Source organism: Malania oleifera, chromosome 6, assembly GCF_029873635.1.
Source record: "Malania oleifera isolate guangnan ecotype guangnan chromosome 6, ASM2987363v1, whole genome shotgun sequence".
Taxonomy (NCBI): domain Eukaryota; kingdom Viridiplantae; phylum Streptophyta; class Magnoliopsida; order Santalales; family Ximeniaceae; genus Malania; species Malania oleifera.
In genome coordinates, this window is record NC_080422.1 from 107,928,633 (window position 1) to 107,938,677 (window position 10,045).

At 32.1% G+C, this 10,045-nt stretch overlaps 1 protein-coding gene across 1 annotated transcript; it reads left to right on the top strand.

Annotated features, from left to right (window-relative positions):
- The first annotated feature begins 5,297 nt into the window (after nt 1–5,297).
- LOC131157891 (small ribosomal subunit protein uS17) lies at nt 5,298–9,514 on the top strand. Its single transcript, XM_058112338.1, has 6 exons — nt 5,298–5,456; nt 5,589–5,629; nt 5,746–5,846; nt 8,062–8,206; nt 8,860–8,949; nt 9,073–9,514. Exons 1-6 carry the CDS (start codon nt 5,445–5,447, stop codon nt 9,164–9,166), a joined length of 483 nt encoding a protein of 160 aa, XP_057968321.1. The 5' UTR covers nt 5,298–5,444; the 3' UTR covers nt 9,167–9,514.
- Nucleotides 9,515–10,045: the final 531 nt, after the last annotated feature.

The window sequence follows — 10,045 nt, forward strand, 5'->3', positions numbered from 1 at the left end:
GTACAATGCATAATCTATGCAGAGACTCAACTTCACGACTCTATTGCCCCTCTTATTGTTTGGTTGAATGACTGAAAATGAAAGAAAAGGAGGTCAGAAGAAAAAAGAGGAGCTATAAACTTCAAAAAAAATTGAATTGAGGTTGGAGAAAAATCTCTTCAATTACTGGGAGATGTTCTTGCCAACCACCAATGTTCTTAGGACTTGTTTGGTTTGCTGAAATGAAATGTGTTGAAAGTGGAATATAATGAAAAACTATGTGGTGAACATGAAAATGTAAAGATTAATTTTATTACATTTTATTTCTATAATTCCTACTAAATAGTTGGTTAGAATGGTAAGTTTGTCTTTTTGTTATCTTTATTTTTTTAATTTAATTATTTTGTGTTAGTTGATTAGTTTAAATCTTGGATTGATGTAGAAAAATGGATTTCTTTTCGACTATTAAGAGATGGTCATGGCCAAACAAAATTGCAGAAAGTGATTTTCCAAAATTAACAAAATGAAATTTAAGGCTTAGTTGATGGTGGTGTTAGTTTTTTTTTTTTAAAGTTATTTTATAGTGAATGAGTAGCCTGTTTGGTAAAAAGGAAAAAGAAAAAAGGAACTAGAAGTGGGCATTCTCAAGCCAAAATTAGAGAGAATCAACTTGGACAAAATAAGAAGTGACTTGGACAAAAAGAAACAAGTGACTGATGAAGCTCTCTATTCTCTTATAATTTTTTCCTTGAAATACATTAAGCTAGTGTTTGGGAGTTAAAAATTTTGATTTTGAATTTGAACAAAATATTATGAAAAATATATTAAATTTTATTTAAATTTGTATGAATCTAAATCTTTTCTCATTGCAGATAAAAAATCTAGAGCCTAAATGTTTATAAAAAATATAAGAAAAAGTAAATGTTTACCAACAAAAATTTGCACACAAATATTCATGTGCAGAACACTCATATTAGTGTTTTCAAAACCCAATTCCAAGAGGTTGAACAAGAAACAGAAAGCCATCAAATTACATCTAGCATGCAATGAAAGGCAACAACATAATAAAAGCTCCAATCTGTTTCCATTGAAAATCAAATCCACGATCAAGAATGGGACTGATCGAGAATCACGATTCAATTAACCTAAAAGACGGAAATGAAAAGAATAAGTGAACAAGAAGAAATTTACCATTGATGAAAGGTTTATAAACTCAAATTTAAATATTAAATTAATTTTGTATAAATTTAATAATTATCTTTCTTATTCAAACAAATCTTAATTGTTAGTCTATAAGATAGGAACGACTTAGATGGTATGGACACTTACAACGTAGGCTACGTAGTGCACCTGTGAGGAAGAGTGACTTAGTATCTGTGGGGGCAATAAAAGGGGTAGGGGTATATCTAAAATAACTTGGGAGGATATAGTAAGTAAGAATTTAATATCCTTAAATCTATTAAAAGATATGGTCCATGATCGCATAAATTGGCAGAAAACAATCCCACCTAATGGGACTAAGACTTGATTTTTTTGTTGTTGCACACGAGCTCTAACTTTGACTTTCCACATGGAGCCATTCTATTGGGCTTTGCTAGTCCCACATTGAAAGTAAGAGACTTTTGGGGCTCCACTACTCCTATAAATTCCTGTAAGTCCTTTCATTTGTTTAAAGAACTCGTTTCATCCACCTTTTACTCCTTTAATTTTGTCTGTTCTGCTTTGTTTAATTTGATTGTTTTTGTATTTGAATTCTTCTTATCTCTATGTTTTAAAAATATTTTCTAAACTTTTGTATATTTTATTTTTTCATATTTTTTATAATCAATTTTTTTTCTTTTTAATTTTTGAGTAGTAAATGTAAAAAATATATATCATTAATTACTAATATTTAATTACCTTTAATAATTAGAAAACTTTAGATGCTTTTAAATTTTTAAATTGTTTTTTTCATAAAAATGTATCATTTATAAAGAGTTTGATAAAATAATTTTTATTTTATTTTTTAAAAATTTATTTATAAACTCTTCATTAAGAACTAATAGTTTTTCATCTTGTAATTAATTTTGCTTTTAAAATTGAAATTTTATTATTTAATCAATTTTATTTTTTAATAATTAGTTTGGAATTTGAAATCTACAATATCGCAGTACCCTTCTTTATATATTTTTCAATAATTAAGAATAAGAGATAAAAATAAAATTTGATTTAAATATTTAAACTATGTATTTGCTTTAAAACACAGAACATTTTTTAAAATTATTTTTTAACTCTTTTAAAACATTATATCTTGACATAAAAAATGTGTGTGCGACCAGTCATAAAATACTTTATTGTTTTGATGACATTCTTTCTTAATGAGTTCATCTCGATTCTTGTGATTTTTTCAAATACAGTCAATTTCAGGATACAATGTTTCAAGAAAAATTTTTGTTTAAAATTTGCATTCCACTTATTTCATATAATATTGTATTGTAATATAATTATAATATAATTATATACATTAATATAATTTTTATTATACCTTATATACTATGATGACCTGAAAATTTCACTGCTTTGATACCACAACTGTCGTGCCCCGAACTCGGTAAGGCCCGGAGTGCTATTCTCTATACATATATCTTTGATACCATCATTATAACAACCCGAAATTGAAGTGGGGTACCAAGTACACCTGTCCATAATTCATACTGAACATGCAACAGAAATACATCAAACCTCAAAAATTATACTAGAGTTCTAAACCATCATCATTACATCAGTATTTCCCAACGAAAATATTACATTCCAAAATATACAAAAGTATATATATATATACAGATCAGTGTCATGCAAACACTTACTTCAACCCAAAAACTATCTAATCGCGCCTCGAAGCTCCCTAAGCTCGGCTCCTTGGATTTCCTGAAATGTTAAAAGCTATAAGGGGTGAGACACTTCTCAGTAAGACAAATAGATTACCATCAGTGTGTGGCAACATGGACTTTAGTGTAGTAAAGGTATCCATTAAATAATTAACTTTAATTGAAAAATCATATAAAACTGTACTCACACCTATACATTTGAAAATACATACTTTCTTTAATCAAAAACATGTTTTGGTTCAATGACTTCTCTGCATAACGTAAATCATCATATATACATAAAAGAATTCCTCCGAATGACCATCATTTATCATCATATAATAACCTCACATGATCAGGTTGTACGGTTTGAAGACTGGACTTAGTCATGACTGGCCTACCACCATGCTAAGTCAAACATAATCATATGTAAGTATGATTGGCCTACCATCTATCCTGGTTCGAACTCTAGGGGGTACTCTACTTTTCTCGGGCCCAATCGACTATCCAACGGCCTACACTTTCTCAATAGTGTAGCTGCACTATTATACTAGCAACAGTGTTGTGCTCTTAACATAATTGGTCCATTAGAGTTCTTATACCATATAGTAACATTTATAACATAAAATAGTATCATGATCTCATTTCACAATTCATTATAAAACTATCATATCGTAATCAGTATAAAACTGTCATTTCATATCTCAGTATAAAACTGTCATATCATAATCCGTATAAAATCATCATTTCATATCTCAGTATAAAACTGTCATATCATAATTGGTATAAAATCGTCATTTCATATCTCAGTATAAAATTGTCATATCATAATCGGTATAAAACCGTCATATCATAACTGTCATATTGTATCTTAGAATAAAAATGTCATATCATAGTCTGTATGTCGTATCTTAGAATAAAACTGTCATTTCATAATCTGTCCTCATGCCACACAATTTTAGTGATAATTTATAATGTAATTAACTGCCCAGGGAAAATATATTTCGCTGAAAACAGAGGTATGATCATCTCCATAATTTTATATAACTCAAAATACATGTTTAATAAGAAAAATGAGATGATTACCCTACTTACTTTAGTTTTTCCCAAATACATATATATTAATCAGAATCACCATATCCATATACCTGAATATTTAGAAAAATTATATATAACGTTCATGTAATCACATACTCATTTTTAATCGGTAAAATTTCTAAAAATAACTGACATAATTTATTCCTCTTACCTTATCCCTATAGTGATGCCTGTGATGCCCAAACGACGATTTCGCTTCGGTTAAAGTGTGATATCCTGTGGAAGAAAAGCTTAAAAGGATTAGATGTTACTGCCTATATCAACAAGGTGCATCTTTTTTTTCGGAAGCCTTCCCATAAAAACTCCACGGTTTAGCGTGCTTGGTTTGAAGTAATCTTGGGATGGGTGACCTTTTGGAAGTTTTCTTAGAAAATGTGTGTGAGTGAGGACAAAACACACTGAAAAAGACCCGTGTTGGTCTGTGAGACCAGTCATTAGTCCGATAAGGCCCATCCCTTATTGTTTGGTCTAGGTGGAGGAAGAGAGACGCAGTGCTCCCTAGCAAACTCAGGATGGGGCGTTACATAAAGTGCTGAAGATTGGAATTAGGATCCTGAAGTGGTGTTTGTTTTTTAATCTGACCTAAGAATGAAGAGAAATTTAGGAGGTAGAGAGAGAGGATTTGCAACCCTAGAAGAGAGAGAGAGAGAGAGAGAGAGAGAGAGAGGAGTTTTCAAAAAAAAAAAAAAAAAGAGCTTAAGCCCTATTTATAGGTTGCTATCCCAGACAAAATCATCGACGGTTTGGTCTTTAACCAAACTGTTTTTACCACATTTTTACTTTAATTGCTCTTGGTAATTCAAAATCGTTGACAGTTTTTCCTGAGCTCACCAAACCGTTAACGGTTTGGTCTGTACCAAACCAAACTCCTTTCATATGTATATATATATATATAAATATATATATATATATATATATATATATTTCGGGTCTCTACATATACAATCGAGTTAATTTAGTAAAATGCTTTGATTTATTTATTTATTTTCATAAATTGTGTTTAGGCTTGGTAGGTTCGTCAAACCAAGTCTATCAAACTTATTATATTTGATTTTGATTTTTCTTTAATATTCTTGTTACAAAAAATTAAGAAATAAGATCTATTTATGTCTAATAACCAAAAATTAAATATTCTCATTAATATGGTAAAATAAAATATATTTTTAAAAATAATTTTAAACACAAATTTAATAAATTTTCATGCATAGAAATAAGATTTATGTGGTCAATTTCAATATATAATTTTATTTGAACTCAAAAATTTCAGATTTTGAATTCGGATTAAAGTGTTGTAGGATAAATTTTAATATAATTTTATATTTTAAGTTATTTAAATCGAATATAAATTCAAATATGATTGACCCGACCCGTTTCGCTTTGCCCGCGCGGGCTGGATCCTTTAGACTGCTGCTTTAAAACGCCGAAAGCGTTCGCCCTTGAGAGTTTTAGAACTAGGGTTAGGGTTCGTTTTGTTCTTCCCCTCCTGTACTGTCTCCCGTCTTCCTTGACTCTTTCTTAACCATGGCGGAACAGGTAAGATCTGCATACGGTTTCTTCTCTTTGCTTCTCTGTGCTTATTTCTGTTGTCTTATTTCGTTTGATTCTGATGTTTTAGCTGTTAACTCAAACTGTTTTCTCATATTGTGGTTTATGTTTCTTTTTTAGACTGAGAAGGCATTTCTGAAGCAGCCCAAGGTGTTCTTATGGTAAAATAAACCAAAAAAAGAAATGATTTTCATCTGTTTCATTTTGTTTATGCTGCCTTATTTTATGCTTGATTTGCCTTTTCCTGCGAGCTAATGTGGGGGTAAAATCTTTACAGCTCGAAGAAATCTGGGAAGGGGAAGCGGCCTGGAAAAGGTGGCAATCGCTTCTGGAAGAGCGTTGGCTTGGGATTCAAGACACCCAAAGAAGCCATTGAAGGTTCCATTTAAGTACATATATGCAGTTTGCTTGAACTTTTAGTTGGAGCAGTTTGCTTGAACTTTTGATTGCCATATGCTAGCAATCTGTTTGCGTGCAGTTGCATTTTATCACAAGGGTCAGCTTCCTACTAGAATATTGAATGTTAACTTCATTTGTTAGCGAAAAAAGCTTGGGATTCAAGACACCCAGAGAAGCCATTGAAGGTTCCATTTATGTACATATATGCATATTGGTCGATGCGTATTCTTTTAGTCAGAGCAGTGTGCTTGAACTTTTGATTGCCATATGTTAGCAATCTATGTGCTTGCATTTGCATTTTATCATAAGGGTCAGCTTTCAACTAGAATATTGAATGTTGAAATCATTTGTTAGGCGGAAAAAGTAAATCTCTGAAGGGGGACCTGGCATGTTAAAAGTATTTTATGATATGAAATGAAGTGAAATGAGCTTTTGTTATCTTGTGAATCTCATTCTCATCTCTTTATGGCCTTTGATTATTGTGAGGCAGTGGCCTTGCCATTACTTTATAGTGAAAATGATCCAAGATGAACAAAATCATAGTAGCTGCAGTGGGTCACAACTGTCCTGTGCTACCATTACAGCGCTAAAAGTAGTTTTCATTTTTTTCTCATTTTCCCTTATTTCTGCCTAGTATAATACTGATTAGCTATTTGAAGAGGAGGGGGAGAAGATAATGACAATGTTACACAATTTTCTAGTTATTTATTTTGCAGTCTTTATAAGGGGTATAATAAGTTTTGCGATCATGATTATATTTTCGATTGCATAGTATGACTGCAAGTTAATGACAAATTTGGTATATCTTCATTAAAATGTTAGCACTTTAGCTGATAAACTAATGCAATTTATATAATTTTTTATGTTTATTTTCTGCCTAGTAGATTAATAGTGTAAATTATTACATGTCTAATCTATTCTATTTTATTAATTTACTTACCACATAATTGTCATAATCTGCGATTTACTTATAATTTTCTTATTTGATTAATCAACAATTTGCTTTGTTTTATGGCCATAAAGTAATGAAAACATACAAGCATCCTATGTGTAGAATTTTTAAAAACAATAGAAATATGTATTATACTAAACGGGCTTTCGGTAGGTTGAACAGAAGGACAAAAAATACATGAACATTTTTACCAGGAAGGCTATGGTTTAAATCAGGAAGATTTCCTGATATAGTGATATTGAAGCGGGTATTTGGGTGGATAATTTTGGCCCAATTTGGAACCAATTTTATAGAATAGGATCGAGGGATTGTTGAATCCTATCTAATTGTGTTCGGTTTATTTATAGTAGGCTTCTGTGTATTTGGGGGTTTCTTTGCAATATATGTGTGCTTTAGAGGTTGTTTTGTAATTGCATATATCTTTGAGAGTGAATGTGTAATTTCTTGTAATTTAGGATTTCTTATAAATTGCATCAAAGCTATGTGAAAGTTTTTGTGAATAGGAAAATTGAAGTGAACATGTGTTCCCCCCCCCCCCCCTCCCCAAAAAAAATTGAATAGGAAGATTGAAGTGAGCTTGGTTCTTCATTTCTTCCTCCTTCTTCTTCTTCTTCTTCTTCTTCTTCTTCTCCACGTCTCCTATGTGTCTCTCTCCCAATTTATCCCCTGGCAGTACCCTTACTGCTGTCTGTTCCTCTCCTCCCTTGTTGCTGCTACTGCATCATATAGGCAAGGTTGTGCATGTCTTAAAAATATTCTTTGCTGTTGGACCTGCTTCTATTACGCAACATTTCTACCGTTGCATTCTACCATACCTCTTATTGTTGCACTGTGCTATTCACCACTACTATTTAAAACTTTGGCTGGCGATTATGATGTTGTTCTCATTAGCCTTATAACGTTGATTTTTATAATGTTGTAATACTGTCCGTCATTGTAATTACGCTTTATTGCTGAGACTCAAATATAAAAGATTTTTTACGCTCCTAGTTAAGTTAAGCAGGTAGTATTCAGATTAATGAAATCATAGATAGGTTGAGCCCTGTTGATTATAAGACACTTCCTTGTTTGAGTTTAATATCATTTGCTTGACCCAAGGTTTCTTTTTGTTGAAATAGTTTATATACACTTTTCTTTTATTTCTATGGCTGTAAAGGAACTCTTGAATTATTAGAATCTTTTGTTTCTCAGAAAGCAAACAATTTGGTAATTTGAGACTTTTATTTTTTTTCTTGGTAACAGGAGCATACATTGATAAGAAATGTCCTTTCACTGGTAATGTTTCAATCAGGGGTCGTATCATTGCTGGCACTTGCCATAGCGCCAAGATGATGAGGACCATTATTGTTCGTAGAAACTATCTTCATTATGTCAAGAAATATCAAAGGCACGTTCTGTTGTGTTTATGATGTGATGTGTTTGTTTTTTGGTGCTAAACACACTTCTATCTTGTTGTAGTTTAGGGTATTTTCAATTTGCCTCCCTGGTTTTTTGCCAGTGTGATTGTTTGTATTTGTATTTCAATTTATCCTTTGCAGAAAAGAAAAAGAAAATCACTAAACCTTCTTGAACTTTGGGCTAGTGCAAAATACTAGTGATTTTTTTTTTGTCCGATTAAGGGGTGGAAACATGTTGGTCAAGTATGTTTTTAGTTTTTGCAAAGGGATGTTGAACTTTTTAATTTCATTAAATTTTGATATTTTGTGATTTTTTTTTTATATAAATTTTGCATTTAGTTTACTTGGTGGATGAAGTCATTGCCATCATGAACTTCTGTTAGTATTGGAGTCTGAAGTGGATGTAGCATTTCTGTGTACAAGTGTGGGAGCAATGATGCAAGTGGTACTTGTATACTTAGTTTGAGTAGGAAACTTGGGAGATGTGTAATCCATGCTTTCTTCATTAATTTGGATAGATGGCATTTTGACTTTACAAAATTTTGGTGAGGCAAATTGAAAAGATCAGAAACCACAGGGATAATTGCAACTAACTGTTTCTCAAGGAGAGTATGACGTTTTTTTTCCTCTTTTATGATTATAGATATGAGAAGAGACACTCAAATATTCCAGCACACATCTCACCTTGTTTCCGTGTGAAGGAAGGAGATCATGTTATTATTGGCCAGTGCAGGTTCAATCTTTACTCAAAAGGCCTTTCTTTTTTATCCTTTCTGCCTATATGAAGTGTTGGATCGGCACATGGTTATCTATTCTAATTGTTCATATTTTTTTTGTGAATTATCATTTCTTGCAGGCCGTTGTCAAAGACCGTCAGGTTCAACGTTTTGAAAGTTGTTCCCGCTGGATCTTCAGGCGGAGGTGGGAAGAAGGCTTTTGTAGCCATGTGAAGTTTGTCTTTTAGTTCCATGAATGAGATAAGTGTTGTCTTAGGTTTTACTATTTTGTGAGATCTTTGCAGCTTTGAATGGATTCATGATTTGATATTCTTGTAGACTTTCTCATTTCTTTCTTTGTTAATTATATGGTGAAGTTTTGCAAATTTTATAAACACAGATTCTGAAAGGGATGGCAATATTTTACAGTTGTGTAATTTATTGCTTTATGTTGAGTTCTTTTGATAAAAATGACTCCTGTGTTGGGAAATGTATCTCTAAAATTCTAATGTGGTCTGTGGATTCTGGATGAACCTGCTTGATATGTGGAATGAGAGTTTCTTATGTGATATTTTGACAAAATGTTGCTAAGTTCTAGTTGGTTCCTTTTGCTTGGGCACCTTGAGAAGTATACGCATTTTTGGGGAAGACATATGCTACAAATTTGGCGCCTCAATTCCAAGTAAATAGTCTTTTGTCTGCAGATCTTCAAATGCACACGCATGTATTTATTGAACACATGTTTTACCATCATCTCTTTTGTTTCATAACATCTGTGGGGTAGATTCACTGTTGCTCGATAGTTGCTTCCCGGGTTTTTGAAGTTATAATTTCCCTAAAAGTTGAATCCCTGGTGTCTTCCTCAAGTCATGGGATAAGCATTTTTGTTTTTTAATAAAAAAATTCTGGCTACATTTGCTCTCACTTTCTATCATCGTCGTTTTTTAATAAAACCAGTTCTAGTCCGTGGGTTTGCTTTGAACGGCAAGCGGAGTTTCTCTGCCAGACCAGCCAATTTATGATACCCTAATTTTACATTAGATGGGGATGATCCCTATAGCAGGCTTCTTTAAATCATTGTTAAAGAAGTTAGGAGGTGAGCATGTTCGTCAT

Excerpts from the sequence above, each read along its gene's own strand:
- LOC131157891 (XM_058112338.1), top strand. Across the intron at positions 5,630-5,745 it reads CAGCCCAAGGTGTTCTTATG|CTCGAAGAAATCTGGGAAGG; the intron begins GTAAAATAAACC and ends AAATCTTTACAG. Across the intron at positions 8,950-9,072 it reads GTTATTATTGGCCAGTGCAG|GCCGTTGTCAAAGACCGTCA; the intron begins GTTCAATCTTTA and ends CATTTCTTGCAG.